The sequence below is a fragment of the Mesoplodon mirus genome (assembly GCF_964341445.2).
Source record: "Mesoplodon mirus genome assembly, chromosome: 3".
Taxonomy (NCBI): domain Eukaryota; kingdom Metazoa; phylum Chordata; class Mammalia; order Artiodactyla; family Ziphiidae; genus Mesoplodon; species Mesoplodon mirus.
Genome location: NC_138978.1, coordinates 105,766,160 through 105,787,443, shown reverse-complemented (window position 1 = coordinate 105,787,443; position 21,284 = coordinate 105,766,160). Strand labels below are relative to the sequence as shown.

At 36.1% G+C, this 21,284-nt stretch overlaps 1 protein-coding gene across 5 annotated transcripts in view; it reads left to right on the top strand.

Moving 5' to 3' along the window:
• Window positions 1-21,284, top strand: part of ST7L (suppression of tumorigenicity 7 like) — a 71,514-nt gene that overhangs the window by 17,579 nt on the left and 32,651 nt on the right. For 4 of the 5 annotated variants that reach the window (XM_082616465.1, XM_082616463.1, XM_082616464.1 and 1 more), the window contains 6 exons: window positions 4,762-4,840; window positions 13,383-13,537; window positions 15,026-15,123; window positions 15,559-15,673; window positions 17,881-17,953; window positions 18,891-18,993. In XM_082616465.1, coding sequence (XP_082472591.1) covers window positions 4,762-4,840; window positions 13,383-13,537; window positions 15,026-15,123; window positions 15,559-15,673; window positions 17,881-17,953; window positions 18,891-18,993 — 623 coding nt within the window. The remainder of the gene's footprint in view (window positions 1-4,761; window positions 4,841-13,382; window positions 13,538-15,025; window positions 15,124-15,558; window positions 15,674-17,880; window positions 17,954-18,890; window positions 18,994-21,284) is intronic. The other variant, XM_082616466.1, reaches the window with a different exon arrangement.

The following is a 21,284-nucleotide window of genomic DNA, read 5'->3' as shown; positions in this document are numbered from 1 at the left end:
CACCACCAGGGAAGCCCACCCTTCACACATTTTTTTTTTTTTTTTTTTTTTTTTTTTCTTTTTGCGGTATGCGGGCCTCTCACTGTTGTGGCCTCTCCCGTTGCGGAGCACAGGCTCCGGACGCGCAGGCCCAGCGGCCACGGCTCACGGGCCCAGCCGCTCCGCGGCATATGGGATCCTCCCAGACCGGGGCACGAACCCGTATCCCCTGCATCGGCAGGCGGACTCTCAACCACTGCGCCACCAGGGAGGCCCCCTTCACACATTTTTAACTTGACATCATAAGGTTAAATAATTGCAAAGAATGTAATTTTTAACATATTATAAATATAGACATTTAAAAATAAAACTAAAATACTCTATATTTGAATGTATTTCAAGGAATCTAATGACTTGATATCCACCATGATCCATTGAAAAGCACATGAACAGATACTCTAACAGTAGTAAATTTTATATAAGTACTTTTTCTTGTTGAACTCATATCCATTCCACACCTCTATATGATTTTATTATAATTATTTTATGTTTGAGAGTTTATTAATCACACTTAAATACTTTTCCACAATAAACAGTTTTTGTATAAATTTTTTAAATTTTAAGTTTCTTTTGATCATAAAGTTCTAAATGGAATCATGTACTTTATATTTTTGTCAAATCCTTGGAGCTACATATTTGGCTCTTCAAACTTTGGAAAGAGTCCTCCATATAACCTAATTGGCTGGGTGAGTTCTCATTGTCATTCCTGTCAACTAAATCAGACTTACTTTCTGGCAGAGAAGTCTGACTTCATTTTTTAATTTGAATAAACATGTTAACATGCATCCCTATGACAACCATCTCTCTTCTGAATTCAGATTCTAAGATAGAAAGATAGATAAGTCTTAAAGCCTTGCCATGAGCTTATCACTTGGCCAAAACAAGATTCCACTGCCTTTATTATCCCTTACTAATGCTTTCTTTGCCTTATTATGAGGGTACCTTCCCTTAGGAGCAATGCATGCTTTGATAGTAAGGGGAGAAAGGGTGCTGATAAATGGAACTGATAAAAATTATCACTCCCTCCCCACTCTACAATATACTTGAATTCAGAAATTCCAGGGGCCAGAATACTCTATTTCTAATGCTGAGCTTCACTGTTAAATAAGTAAATGGCACAAATCCCTATTATAGGTTCCTTGATTAAAAATGGTTCCTCCCAAACCCAAACTTTGAATTGTCCCTTGAGGCACATGGAGATCTTTACACTCTAGGGCAATGTACCTTGGAAAGATTCAGGATGGGTGAAAAGTAAACTTTTCTTTTGTAAAGTAGGAAAAGGTAATATATCTTTAGGGGATGCAGTGAGTCGGGGAGTGTATGTTGGCTAGGAAAGGAAAACCAGCATGACAGACCAATCAGAGGAATATTCTTCAGGTAGATCAGTTATAGGAAAGAGTCATATATAGTTGAAGCTTTAGAAATTGATTCTCTTAAAACCGTGTGTCCCATTTTGGTCCTTGCAAAGTTTCATGTAGTACTTGTAGAGGTATGCATAATCCCAGTTAAAGACTGAACTAAACCTTATCCACAAATGATCATCCAGAAATGGACTGTTGGTTCCATATTGATCTTTTCAGATACTCACATAAAGATAATGATTTATGTCTATAGTTTTATATTAAAAAAAGACAAACGTACCTATATATGTGATGTGACAAATTTCTCTTGACTCTTGTCATCAGTAATTACTAAATTAGTAGACTTTTTAAAATAAATGTATTTATTTTATTTTATTTATTTTTGGCTTCATTGGGTCTTTGTTGCTGCGTGCAGGTTTTTCTCTAGTTGAGGAAAGCTGGGGCTACTCTTCATTGTGGTGCGCGGGCTTCTCATTGTGGTGGCTTCTCTTGTTGCGGAGCACGGGCTCTAGGCGCTCGGGCTTCAGTAGTTGTGGCTTGCAGGCTCTAGGGCACAGGCTCAGTAGTTGTGGTGCACAGGCCTCATGGCATGTGGGATCTTCCCGGAGCAGGTCTCGAACCTGTGTCCCCTGCATTGGCAGGCGGATTCTTAACCACTGCACCAACAGGGGAGCCCTAAATTAGTAGATTTTTGTTCTTATTCTATTGATTTGTTTATTTAGGACAGTGAACAAACATATTCTCAGGGCCAGCCAGCAGTGTTTTTTTGGATAATTTGCTTTCATGTTTTTTTTTTTTCAACATTTAAAAAAATCAGGAGATTTAACATTAAACTCCAGATTTACAATTTTAAGTTGGGAAATATGGACCTGCATTTCCACTTGGCAGTAATTAGTTAGACCTGAGCTGTGACTCTCTTAGACAGTGCATGTGCTTTTAGTTCACTTATTTATGTTTTCTGTCTGGTCTTAAGGCATTTATATTTGTGACCCATGGTCTTGGGTTGAATGGTAGTCTCCTCTGCTGGTTAGCATATTAGAATAGTATTTAACTTGAAAAATAGATAAATTTGATTGAATTGTTAACTGCTTGTGTTATTTTTTAAGCATATCGAGTATTCTTAAAGAGGACAGTTAAATACTAAATGAGTATATTGCTTTAAATTATTCCTAAACCTTGTTTTAGAAGGAAGTATATTCCTTCCTCTACTTTATTTCCCCTTTCCTCATTGGCTTAGAACTGCATTGGTTGTGAGGAATAATAAGGCTGGATAGAGCATTTGAAAACATGAGAATAGGAAAAAATGCTTAATGGTGGATTAGATGACCTTACTAGAAATAGAAGAAATGCAAATGCAAATGAGATAAGTTTTCATGTTTTAAATTAGCAAAGATTGATACTACTCAGTGTTGCTAAGGGAGTGGGGAAATAGTTACTCTCCTGCACTGCCTGAAAAAATGTAAATTAATACAGTCTCATTGAGAGGAGTTTGGAAATATATATCCAAAATCCTTTAAAAGATGCATTCAGGGCTTCCCTGTTGGTGCAGTGGTTGAGAGTCGGCCTGCTGATGGCAGGGGACACGGGTTCGTGCCCCGGTCCAGGAAGATCCCACATGCCGCAGAGCGGCTAGGCCCGTGAGCCATGGCTGCTGAGCCTGCGCGTCTGGAGCCTGTGCTCCGCAACGGGAGAGGCCACAACAGTGAGAGGCCCACGTACTGCAAAAAATAAAAATATAAATAAATAAATAAATAAATAAAAGATGCATACATTTTGCAACCATTCCACTTCTAAAAATGAAATATTTGGTCAGGTTTGCAAAGATAGGTGTTGAAAGATGGTTATCACAATATTTGTATATTAGCAAAAAATTAATTATCCATCAAAAGAGAACTGGTTAAATAAATTACTATATATACTTAATATGCTAGAGTACCAAATAACCATTTAAACTGTTAATAAAGATTCAGTGTCAAAATTTAACCTGAAAATATCATGTAACTTATAGAAGAGAGCCTCATCATCAAAAATGGCAAGTCAAATATTATACTTGATTTTTATGTAATATTTTAATGTTTAAGCAAAATGTTATTCTTTACCTAGTCATTATCAAATGGGTGCTGACTTGCATCAATTTGTCAAGTTCAGGAAGCATTAGCTGTCAGCTAGCTGGTGACATGTTTGATATGAGAAATGTATTTTTGTTACCCAAGCAGAATATATTGTCTCCTTTTCTAAGCCAAGACTAATATTTTGTTTCCAAAGGAAAACTCAAACATTTTCCACATTATTCTTTCTGGACAGTTGTAGGTTTTGTTCCAAAAGCAACATTCATAGATTCTCTATTTTTCTTATCGAACTTGAAATAGGCCAGATAGTTTCATGGATCTACTTTGTTTGTTTAGTTTTTTTTTAAATTTTTATTTATTTATTTATTTGGCTGCGTCGGGTCAGGTCTTAGTTGCGGCACATGGGATCTTTGTTGCGACACATGGGCTTCTCTCTAGTTGTGGTGCTCAGGTTCCAGAGTGTGCGGGTTCTCTAGTTGTAGCATGTGGGCTCCAGAACGCGGGGGCTCAGTAGTTGCGGCGCACGGGCTTAGTTGCCCTGCGACATGTGGGATCTTAGTTCCCTAACCAGGGATCAAACCTGCGTCCCCTGCATTGGAAGGTGGATTCTTAACCACTGGAACTCCAGGGAAGTCCCTGTTTGTTTAATTTTTAAGAAACTTTGCTTAGTGTGAAATTTTAATTTTGGTGCAATAAATGACAACAAAACTAATATTGTTATTCCAGAGAGATCCTAATTCAGGCTTTTCTTGACTCTTAGTAGAGACTGACATTCTCCATAAATATACTATAGTCTAAGTTAATTCCTTTTTACCCCCCTTTTTATACAAAATGCAAATTCAAACATTCTTCATGGATTGAATCATTGATTAAATAAATACTGTATTTTTTAAGTTTTTTGTATATTTTTAACAGTTCCATAGAACCTTTTCAAGAGGATAAAGGAACTAGAATATTTCATAGATTATAATCTGATATCAATTTTAATATGCATTTAGATATATAAATGTTCATGTATAATGATATAATTAACTTGATTAATTACCATCTATGTTATTATTCATATCAATCAGAGAAATAATATTTTAATTTCTACTTTATGTGAAGCTTCCAAATTTAATGTAAATTTCTCATGAGGTTAATGTGAGCCATCACCCCAATTTCTTGTTTCTTATGTTTAAGAACATGTTATTTAAATCTTTGTTTACTTTTATAACTCATTCTTCATACGTTTTGCATAAGATACTTTATGTTTACCATATCATCTACTTTTTGAAATGTTTTTCCTACAGTTATGCAGAAGGCATGGAGGGAAAGAAATCCTCCAGCTCGAATCAAAGCAGCCTATCAAGCTTTAGAATTAAACAATGAGTAAGTTTGAAATATATGGAAAATAAGTTTGTTTTGAAGGAAACCCAGGCAAGTGATTTTGTTTCCTTTTTTCTGTTCCTAAGACACTTGGAGTCATTAATAGTCCCCTTTCTCTTTTTGCATACTAGAGACAAAATTTGCAGTGTTCATTGACATTTGTATTTTGCTTCTGAAATTGTAAACTTACCTATGCTTTTGAATAGAAATTATGCTAGAAATACTTTTAAAAAGGGAGAATGCTGATCTGATTGGTGATAATACTTGATAATTAAAGAGTACTAAAATACTTAAGCCACCTGTTTTAATTTTGTTTTTCATTTAAGTCATTTATTTAAAGCATCCATTCAGTCCTGAGAACTGAAGTTGCTAGTAGGATTGGAGGCACGGGAAGGGAATTCAAAATAAGTAAAATGTGGCTTTAATTTAATTCTTTTTAATGTTAGCAGCTTTATTTTACTTATTTATTTTTTGCGGTACACAGGCCTCTCACCATTGTGGCCTCTCCCGTTGAGGAGCACAGGCTCCGGACGCGCAGGCTCAGCGGCCATGGCTCAGGGGCCTAGCCGCTCCGCAGCATGTGGGATCTTCCCGGACTGGGGCATGAACCCGTGTCCCCTGCATCGACAGGCGGACTCTCAACCACTGTGCCACCAGGGAAGCCCTACAGCAGCTTTATTTTTTTATAGCTCCTTTTATCAACTTTATATTTTGATAAAACAAAATGTAGAATCATAAGTGAACTTAGGGGCTTCCCTGGTGGCACAGTGGTTAAGAATCCGCCTGCCAATGCAGGGAACAGAGGTTTGAGCCCTGGTCTGGGAAGATCCCACAAGCCGCGGAGCAACTAAGCCCGTGCACCACAACTACTGAGCCTGTGCTTTAGAGCCTGCGAGCCACAACTACTGAAGCCTGCGTGCCACAACTACTAGAGCCTGTGCTCTGCAACAAGAGAAGCCACTGCAATGAGAAGCCCACGCACCGCAACGAAGAGTAGCCTCCGCTCGCCACAACTAGAGAAAGCGTGCGTGCAGCAATGAAGACTGAAGGCTGCCAAAAATAATAAATTAAATTAATAAATTAAAAAAAATAAAAAATAAAAATAAGTGAACTTAATATTTAAATGGGACAGATCAATAAGTATTAATCTAATATTAAATAAGTGCCAAGAGTAAAAATATGGCTCCAGTTGGGATTAATCAAGGAATGCCTCCTGAATAATGTGAACTTAGCATTGTCCCTGTACCCCTCCTTACTCCCCTACCACAGATATACTAATCCTTATTAAGAAGACTTACCCAAGGTGGAACAAAACTGGCAGTGTAGGGAACTCAACAAGCAGTGAATGAATTTTATTGAAACTCTGAAAACTAATCAAAGTTTATTGCAACCTGGAGAATGCTTAATCAGTTTAAAAAAATAGCTGAATTTCTGTAAGAGAGCTTTGTGGTGTTTTAACTTAACACTGACCCCATCCTCCATTCCCTAGGTCAGTGGCAGCCTTGAAGACAACAGTCTGCCTTCTGGGTATAATTCCTACTATCAAAGGAAGCAGAACGGACCTTTTTCTCAAAGAATTATGGTTGTTTATTTTGACCCGTCTGGTTACTCTCTGAAGAACTAGCTCAAAGGGCTTGCCTATATTTTGGTTAATTCGAAACTCTCCCAGCACTGACACAGCTACACTGTGGGGGCATTGTTGAAAATATTTAAAGGCAAATGTATTAGCCAGTGCTGCCAGGATCAAGGGATAACAACTAGGGCAAACAAGAGACAAACTAGAAAGCTTGGGAGGAAAGGCTGGGGAATGAGAAACTTTGGGAAATAAACGCTTTTAAACGCTTCCACATATTCCTGGGAGTCTCAGAGGCTCCACACATGCCCAGAGTTGGGCACCTGCTCAGAAAAGATTTAAGAAGACCCTAAGCTCTCATGTGTGTCTGACTTTCAGGTTCTGCACAAACAGAAAGTGAAAGCTAAGGCAGAGTTGTAAACTGCCTGATTGAATGTTGAAGGTATGCCCCAATACACACACACAACCCATCTGCAAAGACTTGCTTTTTGTTTTGTTTTTGGTTTCAGGTGTTTAGGGCAATCTCTGTCAAATCACTGACTAACCATTAAGCTAAAGGAGCAGACACTTCACTGGTCACTCATGACAGAATACAAACTTTACAAAATCAGTTCAGAAAAGTCACAACTGTAAGCAGCAACAATAATCTCTGGAGAGGAGGGGATATCTGATTTCTGGAGTTGCTAGATTATAATATTTAAAATTTCCAGTTTTCAACAAAAAAATTATAAGACATGCAAAGAAGCAAAATGATGCCCTACACAGAGAAAAGAAGAAAATGAATAAAAACTGTCCTTGAGGAAGCCCAGACTTTGGACTTTATAGACAAAAACTTTAAATCAACTATTTAAAATATGCTCAAAGAGGTAAAGGAAACCATGTATAAAGAACTAAAGGAAACCATGAGAATTATGTCTCACCATTAGAGAATGCCAGTAAAGAGGTAGAAATAATAAAAAAGAACTAAATAGAAATTCTAGAGTTGAAAAGTATAACTGAAATTTAAAATTTCCTGTAGAGGTTCAGCAGCAGATATGAACAGGCAGAAGAAGGAGTCAGCAAACTTGATTTAGGTAAAAAATAAAAGAATGAAAGAAAGTGAACAGAGCCTAAGAAACCTGTGGGACACTTTTAAACATACTTACCTGTGCGTAATGGAGTCCCAGAAAGAGAGGAGAGAGACCAAAAGGGGCAAAAAGACTATTTAAAGAAATAATGGCTGAAAAGATCCCAAATTTGATGAAAGATATGGATCTACACATCCAGGAAGCTCAATGTACCCCAAGTATGACATACACAAAAGACATCCACAATGAGACACATTATAATCAAGCTTTCGAAAGCCAAAGATAAGGAGAGATGCCTGAAAGCAGCAAGAGAGAAGCAACTCGTCACATATAAGTGATACTGAAAAAGATTAAGAGCTGCTTTCTCATCAGAAACCATGTAAGGCAGTGGGATAACACAAAGTTCAAAAAAACAAAACAAAACTGTCAGCTTAGGATTCTATGCTCAGCAACCCTGTCCTTCAGAATAAATGGAGAAATTAAGACATTCCCAGATAAACAAAAACAGAGTTCAGTGCTAGTAGACTTGTCCTACAAGAAATGCTGCAAGGCGTCCTTCAGGCTGAAATAAAAGGATACTAGACAGTCTTGACTCCACACAAAACAATAAAGAATGCCAGTAAAAGTAACTACATAAGCAAATTAAAAAGTCAATATTAATTGTGGGGGGGTTTGCAGTTCTTTTTATCTATATGATTTAAAAGACAGCTATGTAAAACAGTCACTATAAATCTATGTTGATGGACATACAGTTTGTAAAGTTGCAATTTGTGACCATAACAACATAAGCGATAGGGGGAAGAGCTATATAGGGGCAAGGTTTTGTATGCTATTGAAACTAAATTAGTATTAATTCATACTAGATTTTTATAAGTTAAGATGTTAAATGTAATTGTTAACTGTTAACCACTAAGAAATAACAAAAAAATGTGGTAAGTAATAAGGGAATCAAAATGGTATACTAGAAGGTACGTATCTAACACAAAAGAAGGCAATAATGCAGGAATTGAGAACAAAAAAAAGGACATATAGAAAACAAATAGGAAAATGGCAGAAACAATTCCTTCCTTATCACTAAGTACTTAAACAGGTAAATAGATTAAACCCTTCAATTAAAAGGCATTGATTAGCAGAATAAATAGGAAAAAAAGTAGTCCAACTATATGCTGTCTACAAGAGATTCTTTAGACACAAAGAAGTACAAAGTGAAAGTGTGTAAAAAAGTATTCCAATAGTAATCAAAGAGAGCTGGAGTGGCTAAACTGGTATCAGACAAAATAGACTTTAAGACAAAAATTTTTTACAAGACAAAGAATGACATTATATAATGATAAAAGCTGTTCAATTCATCAAGAAGATATAACAATTATAAACTTATATATGTCTAATAACAAAACTTATGAAGCAAAAACTGACAGACTTGAAGGGAGAAATAAAGAATTCAACAATAATAGTTGGAGACATCAACACCTTATTTTCAATACTGGATAGAATAACTAGGCAAAAGATACACAAGGAAATAGAAGACTTGAACAACACTAAATCAACTGGACCTAACACATCTATGTAACACTCTACCCAACAACATCTCAAGTATACATGGAACATTCTTCAGGATACATCATAATTAGGATATAAACAATTGTCAATAAACTTAAAATGATTGAAATCATATAAACTATTCACCCTCACTACAGTGGAATGAAATTAGAAGTCAATAACAGAAGGAAATCTTGAATTTCACAATATTGGAATATGTGGAAATTAAACAACCAACTCTTTTTTTTTTTTTTTTTTTTTTGCAGTACGTGGGCCTCTCACTGTTGTGGCCTCTCCCATTGCGGAGCACAGGCTCTGGATGCGCAGGCTCAGTGGCCATGGCTCACGGGCCCAGCCACTCCGCTGCATGTGGGATCTTCCCGGACAGGGGCACGAACCTGTGTCCCCTGCATCAGCAGGTGGACTCAACCACTGCGCCACCAGGGAAGCCCAAACAACCAACTCTTAAACAACCAATGAGCCAAAGAAGAAATCACAAGATAAATTAGAAAAATACTTTGGAATGAGTGAAAATGAAGACATAACATACCAAAAAATTATGAAATACAGCAAAAGCTGTGAAGTGATCAGAGGAAAATTTATATCTGTAAATACCTTCATTGATAAAGAAGAAAGATCTCAAAATCAAAAACTTAACTTTATACCTTAAGGAACTAGAAATGAAGAGCCAACTAAACTCCAAGCAGAAGGGAAGGAGTAATAAAGATTAGAGTGATATAAACAAAACAGAATAGAAAAACAATAGACAGAATCAATGAAACTAAAGGTTGGGTATTTTTAAAAAGATCAACAAACTTGACAGACTTTAAGCTAGACTGACCAATTAAAAAAGAGAGAAACTCAGCTTACTTAAAATCAAGAATGAAACTGGGGACATTACTACTGACCTTAAAGAAATTAAAAATACTATAATAGAATACTATGAAAATTGTATGCCAAACTGGCTAACTTGGATGAAATGGCCAAATTCCCAGAAATGCACAAACTACCAAAACTGACTCAAGAAGAAATAGAAAATCTGAATAGACCTATAACAAATGAAGAGATTAAATCAGTAATTTAAAAAATTCCAAACAAAGAAAGCTCAGGACTAGGTGGCTTCACCACTGAATTCTACCAAACTCTTAAAGAAGAATTAACTCCAGTCCTTCTCAAACTCTTCAAAGAAAAAGAAGAGGAAGTAATTCTTCCTAACTTATTCTGTGAGGCCAGTATTACTCTCATACCAAAACCAAAGAAAGACATCATAAGAAACAAAACTACAGACTAATATTCACTATGAATATAGATGCAGAAATTCTCAATGAAATACTAGCACACCAAATACAGCAGCAGATTAAACGGACTATACACCATGACCAAGTGGGATTATCCCAGGAGGGCAAGGGTGGTTTAACATGTGAAAATCAGTCAATGTAAGACATCACATTAATAGAACAAAGGACAGGACCCACACAATCATCTCTGTTGATGCTGAAAAAGTATTTGACAAAATCCAACACCATTTTATTATAAAAACAAATAAGGAATGTAAGGAAACTTCCTCAAACTGATAAAGAACGTCTATGAAAAACCTACAGCTAACTATGTACTTAAGAGTGAAAGTCTGAAAGCTTGCTAAGATCAAGAATAAGGCAAGAAAGTCTGCTCTTGCCACTTCTATTTATTTTATTTTAATTAATTATTTATTTATTTATTTTTGGCTGCATTGGGTCTTTGTCGCTGTGTGCGGGCTTTCTCTAGTTATGGTGAGCAGGGGCAACTCTTCGTTACGGTGCATGGGCTTCTCATTGTGGTGGCTTCTCTTGTTGCAGAGCACAGGCTCTAGGCATGCGGGCTTCAGTAGTTGTGGCTTGCGGGTTCTAGAGCACAGGCTCAGTAGTTGTGGTGCACGGGCTTAGTTGCTCTGCAGCATGTGGGATCTTCCCAGACCAGGGCTTGAACCCGTGTCCCCTGCATTGGCAGGTGGATTCTTAACCACTGCACTACCAGGGAATCCCACCACCTCTATTTAACATTGTACTGGAGGTGCTAGCCAATGCACTTAGGCAAGAAGAGGGGGAAAATGGCTTTCATATAGGAGAGGAAGAAGTAAAACTATCTCTCTTCACAGATGACATGATCTTATATATAGAAAACCTTAAAGAATCCACCAAAAAACTATTGGAGCTAATAAAAGAGTTCAGCAAAGTTGCAGGAGACAAGATCAATCTAAAATCAGTTGTTTTCTTATACAGTAGCAATGAACAATCTGAAAAGGAAATTAAGAAAACAGTTCCATTTACAATAGCGTCAAAACTTAAGAATAAATTTAACCAAGGAGGTACAAGACTTGTACACTGAAAACTATGAAGTATTATCAAAAGAAGTTAAAGAAGACCTAAATAAATGGAAAGACATCTTGTGTTCATGGATTGGAAGACTTATTGTTAAGATATCAGTACTTCTCAAGTTGATCTACAAATTCTGTGCAGTCTCCATCAAAATTTCAGTTGCCCGTTTTGCAGAAATGGACAAACTGATCCTAAAATATGGAATTATAGGAGACCTCCAGTAGCCAAAACAATCTTGAAAAAGAACAAAGTAGGAGGACTCACTTCCTGATTTCAAAACTTACTATGAACCTACAGTAATTAAATAATAAGAATAGCCATCTAGATTAATGGAATTAAATTTAGAGTCCAGAAAAAAACCCATACATCTGTGGTCAATTGATTTTTCACAAGGGTGCCAAGACCATTCAGTGGGGGAAACAATAGTCTTTTCAACAAATGGTAACAGATAGATAACCACATATAAAAGTATGAAGTTAGACCCTTAACACACATCATACACAATTAAAAATTAAAGACCTAAATTTAAGAGCTAAAACTATAAAACTCTTAGAAGAAAACATAGGAGCAAATTTTCATGACTGTCAATTTGGCAGTGGTTTCTTAGATATGACACCAAAAGCACAAGCAAAAAAGGAAAATTAGATAAATTAGACTTCATCAAAATTAAAAGCTTGGGCTTCCCTGGTGGCACAGTGGTTGAGGGTCCACCTGGCGATGCAGGGGACATGGGTTCGTGCCCCGGTCTGGGAGGATCCCACATGCCGCAGAGCAGCTGGGCCCGTGAGCCATGGCCACTGAGCCTGCGTGTCCGGAGCCTGTGCTCCGCAACGGGACAGACCACAACAGTGAGAGGCCCGCGAACCGCAAAAAAAAAAAAAAAAAAAAAAAAATTAAAAGCTTTTGTGCATCAAAGGATACTGTCAAGAAAGTGGAAACGCAACCCACAGGATGAGAAAATATTTGCAAGTCATATTTGATAAGGGTCTAGTTATCCAGAATATATAAAGAACTCTTACAACTCAATGACAGAAAGACAACCAATTAAAAATTGGCAAAGGACTTGAAATGTCTGTTTCTTCAAGGAAGACATACAAATGACCGAAAAGTACATGAAAAGATGCTGTGTCATTCATCATAAGGGAAATGAAAATGAAAAACACAATGAGATACCCCTTCACAAGAGGCATTTAACAGCAATGACAGAACAAAACAAAAACAAAAAATAGAAAGTGTTTATGAACAACCAAAATTTATTACCAAGTTTAAGCTCATACTGCTCGCCACATGACAGGCCAATAATCAAGAGATGAGTTGTTGGGCAAGGGATAATGACTTTATTTGGAAAGCCAGCAAACTGAGAAGATGGTGGGCTCATGCCCCAAAGAACCATCTTGCCTGAGTTGGAATTCAGTTTTCTTTTTTTTTTTTGCGGTACGCGGGCCTCTCACTGTTGTGGCCTCTCCCATTGCGGAGCACAGGCTCCGGACATGCAGGCTCAGCGGCCATGGCTCACGGGCCCAGCCACTCCGCGGCATGTGGGATCTTCCCGGACCGGGGCATGAACCCGTGTCCCCTGCATCGGCAGGCGGACTCTCAACCACTGTGCCACCAGGGAAGCCCTCAGTCTTCTTTTATATTAAAAGGGGAGGGAGTAAAGTCAAACATTTTCTGGTTCCCATCAGCCTCCAGAGGGGATGTGTTAATTTCTTCCTCCCTGCAGTCATTCACAGGTGGGCCTGGTCAAGATGTTTCTTGTGAGGTGAACAGAAGTATTTTAGCTTAATGCTCATTACCTGAGAGACAGGGTTCTGAGAGATGGGTCATTATATATAATTTAAGCTTATAGGCAACATCCCTATAGTGATTAATTTGTAATAGAATACAAATGTTCTTCCCTATTACAGAAAGTATAGGGAAAGATACGGAAATGTGATGTAAAGGGACATACCCCAAAGAAAATACTTGTTTTACCATTTTACTTAAAATTGCCTTGCTTGCTTTCTTTATAGCTGTGCTACTGCATATGTTCTACTGGCTGAGGAAGAAGCAACAACTATTGTAGATGCTGAAAGGTTATTTAAACAGGCACTCAAGGCAGGAGAAACAATTTACAGGCGGTCACAACAGTGCCAGCACCAAAGTCCTCAGCATGAAGCTCAACTGAGTAAGTGAATTTGAACTAATTTTCCCGTCTTTTAGTTCCTGCAACTGCCTGTTTTATGTGTAAAACACAAAACAACAAAAATTTTTAAAAACTTAATACTTAAAAGTTAGCTACTTTTCGTAAGAGATAACAAATCTATTCAAGTCAGCAAGACAGAAATGTATATTAGCTAGAGAATGCTTGTAGAAGGGAACAGATCTGTTCTGGTTATTGAGAGATGTGCTGCTCTGAAACTTAACAGTAATTTATTTCATGTGAGAATTGGGCTGGTCATTGGAGAAACACAACTCAAAAGTATTCAAGATTCAAGAGAACCTTCTAGTGATGATAAGCAGCTATTACCTTTATCCTCACCCTTACCCAAGCAATAGTAGAGGTATATCATTTGGTTTGCTCTTCAGACAGTATATATCTCCATATAGTGCCAGGGAGTGGCCTTTCAGCACAAAACCAGCCTTACACTTGATATTGACTATTTCTTTGGTTGTTTTTTCTCTATGATGTGTTTGAGACCATATGGGCCATAGCAACTGAGGTCCTTTCTTTCCACTCTCGGGCATACTCTCCCAGTTGTAATCGAGACACTTTTACCAAAGATGTTAGAATCTGTAATGCTGCTGCTTCCTGCTATTTTGTGTGGCCAGAGGACTTTAGTTTCATGATTTTGGCAGATAGTGGGCAATAAATTGAAGTATGTTTATATAATGCATTATCTCCTGGAGTTAAGTTCTAAATCTTTTGTTTGTGTAAATTAAAATTAGGATCATGTTTTCTCTCTAAACTAAATATTGATTTATATAGTATGTTTCATTAATGCGTGTTGTTATAGCACACAACTGTGGGAATATGTAATTTTGCAGTCTGGAACTAATGAAACTACATCTGTAAAAAGGTCATGCCATTTGTCCTTGTATAATCTCAGATATAGTTATGAGATAGTTCCATAAATATTTGTTAGCCCTTTCTAGAAGTAGTTTTGTAGTTTGTTAGTTACTTGCTGTTGACCAAAAATTTACGCTGGCATGGAAATTTTGTTTTGAATATCTTTTGTTTGTCAGCTAAGATAATAGAGAATATTAAAATAGTAGATTGTTTATGCAGAAACTTAATAATGTTATTTCTTCCTATTAATGTATGTCTTTTATTTTAATAGTAAAATCTACTTGCCAAGTATACATAAATTACTTTATATATACTGTACTCAGATTACTTAATGTTAGAGGCAAAAGTAATCCTATATATATATTTTTTAAGCTTTTAATATAAAAAACTTCAAACATCTATAAAAATAGAGCAGTATAATGAACCTTCATTCATTGTTCATCACCCAAATTCAACTATTATTAATATTCTTCCATTCTGACACAATTTAATTTTAATTGAACCTCCCAAGGTAAGCATATAAAATTAACTGGTAATATGTTAATGAAGTAGCAGGTCATAATATAAAAGTGATAGCTTTGTGTCATTTGTTGTTTTTCTAAATAGGGAGAGATACCAATGTACTGGTGTATATTAAAAGAAGACTGGCAATGTGTGCAAGAAAATTAGGAAGAATAAGAGAAGCAGTAAAAATAATGAGAGATGTAAGTAAATTTGATGACTCAACCTTTATCTTTATTCCTTCAAAAACAAAATATGTTTTAAGTTGCCAGTTAAGTTAATGCAGAATCACTATGTGTTTTCCTTTTTTTTTTTTTTTAACACTGATTGATTGATTGATTGATTGGCCGTGCTGCCCAGCTTGCGGGATCTTAGTTCCCTGACCAGGGATCGAACCCCGGGCCCCAGCAGAAAAAGTGCCGAATCCTAACCACTGGACCGCCAGGAAATTCCCCAGAATCACTGTTTTTTTTAATTGATAGTTTTATAACAAGATATTTATTTAATATACATAGATTTCTTAGAGGTTGAGTCTCCACAGTTTTAAGAGACAAAAGAATTTCTACCTCAGTGAATTTGATTCAGCTCTATTGAGTTCCTTTTGTAAAATTTTAATCTTTTTTCTTTTTAATATACAGTTGATGAAAGAATTTCCCCCTCTTACCATGTTGAACATCCATGAAAATCTCCTAGAATCACTTTTAGAATTACAGGCCTATGCAGATGTCCAAGCAGTTCTAGCAAAATATGATGGTGAGTGATAATTCTCTTAGTTGATAGCATGGTTAAAGTATTTTTTTTCTATTAAGTAATCATAAATGTGATCCTACTCTGGTATTTCTGTGATTTTCTCTTTGCATTCTTACCAGTCAGTATCTAGTATCTGTGGATACAAGTTGCTATTAAGTATCTTCTTTATCAGTACTTTTGGTAGCAAAAGTCTGCAAGGAGGAACTTTCCTTCTCTCAAGATGTATTCATTTGTTTATTGAGCGCCTAATGTGAGTGGGGCACTTGGAATACAGTGGTGAATAAGAAGACATGGACTTAGCCCTCGTAGAATTTACCATTTAGTGGAACATACAGACAAATGAATAGTAGTTATATTGAGGCATAGCGTGTTAGGTGAGGTAATAGAAAAGTATGGGGTGCTATGCACTTCATTTGTTTTGGAGTGGCAGGGAAGGCTAACAGAAGTTGCTTAGAGTATATATAAGAGTAACTCAGAATAACATTTTACAATGCTTTTTAGTTACAAAGTGTAATTTGTTATCTCATCTGATCCTTATAACAATCTTGTGAGGTGGTAGGACAAGTACAATATTTTTACTGTTTCCGGTTAGTAAATAAGAAAACTGGAGCAGAGGAAGGTTAAGTGATTGGGTAAGGTCTTCTAGCCAGTAAGTGGCAAGCTTGAACTTAAATTTAGGTATTCCATTTGTTTGTTTACTAGTCTCCCAACAGTAAGTAAGAAGTCAATATATGTTGGCTATTTTTATTATTATACGATAACAGTGCCAGTTTACCACAAATGGAGTTGGGATAATTTTTGAGAAGCATAGCCTTTCTCCTCATTCTGAGTGAGGCATCAGCTTTTAATCCCAAGTTGAAAACATCCTAATAGCATAATATTTCTGGTCATATCTTTCACTGTATTAGAACACATATAAGTCACTTATTCACACTCTCCTGTTGTAAGCTCCTACCCATTAGCTTGGGAATCTCCATGACTTGGAAAGTTTGAAATTTGTTACACTTGGAAAGAGAAGTTTATTTCTTTTAAACATCTGGAATTGTTAGGAAGTGCTTTAGAGTAGTATAGGCTCATGGAGAAATTTGTGAGAAATTCTTTCCATATGTTACTTATCAGATACATGGCCTGCTTATGATACTTATGATGAACAAGCTTAGGGACTGAATATGAAAAATAAGATAGGACCTATTCATTAAAAATAAAATAAAACTAGTAACTTGGATATGCATCTGTGTTTTCAGTTATTTATGAGTCCCCAGTTTTTACCCTTCTAGAATCCTGAAAAAGTTAAAAGCATGTTTACTTCTTTAGTTCTCCATTTGCTGGTATAACTCTGGAATCTGGAAAGAGAGTTCTGTAGTCTTACTCTGCCAATAACATTATTTTGGTCATTCTTTAAGAAAGAACTTATACAATTAATTTCATTATAGTTCTCAATTTCTTTTTATTTTATAAAAAATCATCATTTAAGAAAATGCAAAAACATCGGAAGAAGAAAAAAATGAAAACCACCCATGATTATGTCACCTGGATTTAACTACTATTAATTTTTTAAACATTTATTTATTTATTTATTTAGGCTGCGCCAGGTCTTAGTCGCGGCATGTGGGATCTTCGTTGTGTCACGCAGGATCTTTCGTTGTGGCATGTGGGCTTCTTAGTTGCAGCATGTGCACTCTTAGTTGCGGCAAGCATGTGGGATCTAGTTCCCCAACCAGGGATTGAACCCAGGCCCCCTGCATTGGGAGTGCGGAGTCTTACCCACTGGGCCACCAGGGAAGTCCCGTTAATTTTTTTTTTTAATCTTAGTTCTTCTCTGTGAAAAGGTGGAGTTTTTACATAGTTCTGTCTATACAATGGCTTTTTCCTTGGATAGTATTATTATAAGCAGCTTCTTATAAGCATTTGTTGAGTACTTTTTACCATTGTATGAGGGCTTTCACAGACATGGTTTAATTTAATCTCTGCTAGAAAAGTACCATTTCTCTATTTTGGGAAAACTGAGGTTAAAGAAGTTGCTGCTAGTTCAAGGATGCATAGCTGGTAAATAGTAGAATCAAGATTCAAACTCAGGTTTTCCAATTATATGTCCATGTGCTTTTACTACTATATTATATTTGTTGAATTTGAACTATGAATTATTCTTATTAGAAATTGTCTTAAGATATTTTTGTGATTCTTACCTAAATTAAAAATTATTATTATAGATATAAGCCTTCCAAAGTCAGCAGCCATCTGTTATACAGCAGCACTATTGAAGACAAGGACTGTTTCAGATAAGTAAGTAGTTATGAAAACTATAATAGTTTAGAAAGACTGCTAAACTCAATATTGTTTTTCATCCACTGACTTTAAACAATGCTTTTTTCCCCCCCTACTTCCTGCTGAATAACCCTTGATGTTATGGGGCTTAGAAGCTTCTTACTATGTGTAGTGGAAAGAGCAAGGTTTTTAGAGCTAAGTAAACTTGGATTCAAATTCAAAGTCTACAGCATACCAGCTGTGGAACTTTGGTCAAGTTAATCAGTTTGAGTTTCTTCGTTATCTGTAAAATGAGAATAATAATACTGTAGGATGGTTGTGTGAGGATTATATGTGTTAAATGCCCAAAGCAGTGCTAGATAGAAAGTACATCCAGTACATAGTAGCTATGATGGTAATGGTAAGGTATGTGGTAGGGAAATAGGTTTCATGTTACCTGTTTTGAGATTATAATTCTGAGTTATTCTGATTTCCTTGTATTTTTGGCTGTCCTTAATGAATTTCTCTTTATTCCACAGGTAAGTTATTCAGAAACCAACCAAATGGCAACTGCTTTCTTTCACCTTAGATTACTGTGGCTTGATATGAATTAGAATGGACTGTTCCCAGTCTGTGAACAGTGAAAATTTGATAAGAATGTACTTCTATTTCATGAGATTCTCTAGATGTCCTTGTGTAGCATTTCTTATTTTATTACTTTGCCCAAAGTGTGCCTTTAATGGACTTCTGAAGGCTTTCTTCACCTTAACTTGAAGATTTCCGTTTCTTATGCTACCTTCCTTTATATGTTGAACCAAATGCTTTACTTTTATGTTTAGTAGCTATTTGGCTTTGACTTTGGCCATCACCAGAAACCTCTTTATTTAGGGGGCTAGATTAAGATCTCAATTAATTAATTGATTAGAATACTTATTTATTTAAATATTTATTTCTTCATTTTGTGGTTTTCTTATAGATTTTCTCCAGAAACAGCCTCCAGAAGAGGGTTAAGCACAGCAGAAATTAATGCTGTGGAAGCAATTCATAGAGCTGTGGAATTTAATCCTCATGTTCCAAAAGTAAGAAACTTTATGATAGAAATACTACTTTTATTTAAGTTAATCAAATTGATAACAGTGTATAGACCAAAGTTTGGGTCTCCATAGTTTGAGGCAGAATTGTTTTAATCTGCTATATTTTGATGCTTAGTGTTTGCCCTAAAGGGGATGTTAAAAAGAATTTAGAAAGGTGGATAGGAGCAGTATTTCAGTACAGGCTTTATAATTGCTGTCAAAATAAAATTTGATGTACAATATGTTCACTTAGCTGTCCTTTTACTATAGTTATAGAGAAGAAATAAAATGGCTTGGTCCTAATAAAAGATCATTCATATTTCAGATCATTAAATCAAATTTCCTGTTACTATAAAAGCTTTTTACATCTAGACAGATGCTTTTGAATGAGGGCTGGGTAGACAAAGACTGAAGACAAATAGATTAAAATAATCAGTGTTAGGAAACAGATGTGAAAGTTCCCAGAAAAACTGCTGAGTTGATGTTTATTTAGTCCCAGATGAACTGTACTCATCTCATTTGTCTTAATGTTGTACACCTTGCAGACATACAGATCATTGGTTAATCTTTGTGTGTTATAACCCGAGATGAAATTTTGGGTTTTAAAAACAATGCCCAAGTTAGGGAGTATAGAGTATTCAAGAATATGCCTTTATTTAAAAGAGTAATTGTAACTGTTGATTCCAATATAATATGTTAGTGGAATTTGGAAACTAGTAAACATTAAAGGATTAACCTCTAAAAAATAATCTCGAAGAAATGCAAGTTGTAAGTCTGTTAGAGTAAGTAAAGACAGAGTCAAGAATATTACTGAAATCTAAGGATGAGAGTCAACAAATATTTATGCCATTCTCTCATTAAGTAAAACTGGTCCCATAAATTTCAATAAAAATTTTAGTGTGAATTGTAATACATATACAGCAAAGTGTAAAAAACAGAAATGTGTATCTTAATGATTTATTATAAAGCAAATGAGTGGTGGATACTACCACTGAGGTCAAGAAACAACATTGTCAGCCCCCAGAAACCCACCTGCCCTTTCCCAATTACAACTTCTTCCCTCCTGCCTAAACGTAACCACCATTCTGACATTAATTATGTTTATTAATTATGTTTTTCCTTCTTTTCTTATATTTTTAGTCTATACTTTTCCTTTATTGCTGGCTTTATAAAACAAGTTAAGGAATTGTCCCTCTTTTATCATTCTCTGGAATAATTTGTGTAAAAATCAGAATTATTTCTGCCTTCAGTGATTGGAAGAATTTGCTGATAAAGCTGTCTGATTTTGGATTTTTCTTTGTGAGAAGAATTTTCATTACAAATTTCGTATCTTTAATAGTTTAATTACAAATTCAATTTCTTTAACCATTCCATAACTATTCACATTTCTTGTTTCTTCTTGTGTTAGTTTTTGGTAAGTTGTATTTTTCTAGGAATTTATTACATCAAAATTTTCAAATTTATTGGCATAAAGATTTCATAAAATCCTTTTATTAGCTTGTTAATATGTGCAGAATCAGTTGTAACATCCATTTTTTAATTCATAACACTGGCTACCTTTCTTTTTGCCCCTCTATTGGATTCCTCAGGGATTTATCAATTTTATTAGTCTTTGTGAAGAACTAACCTCTGGCTTTGTTGATCTTCTCTACTGTTTGTTTTCTGGTTCATTCATTTCCGCTCTTTACGGCCTTCTTTCAACTTTCTTTGGCCCCATTTTATTTTTTTTTATTTCTTGTATCTTCTTTTTTTTTAATTAATTATTTTTGGCTGCGTTGGGTCTTCATTGCTGTGTGCGGGTTTTCTCTAGTTGTGGCAAGTGGGGGCTACTCTTTGTTGCGGTGTGCGGGCTTCTCATTGCAGTGGCTTCTCTTGTTGCAGAGCACAGGCTCTAGGTGTGCGGGCTTCAGTAGTTGTGGCACGTGGACTCAGGAGTTGTGGCTCGCAGGCTCTAGAGCACAGGCTCAGTAGTTGTGGCACATGGGCTTAGTTGCTCCGTGGCATGTGGGATCTTCCCGGACCAGGGCAAGAACCTGTGTCCCCTGCTTTGGCAGGCGGATTCTTAACCACTGAACCACCACGGAAGTCCCTCTTGTATCTTCTTATAAGGTATTTAACTCATTAATTTTTAGTCTTTCTTCTTCTAACATATCCATTTAAGTCCATAAACCTCTCTCTAAGTACAATTTTAACTGCATACTATAGCATTATTTTTTTTATAATTTAGTTCAAAAATATTTTCTAATTTCCACTATGACTTCCTCTTTGATTTAGAGGTATATTTATTCCATTTAGAC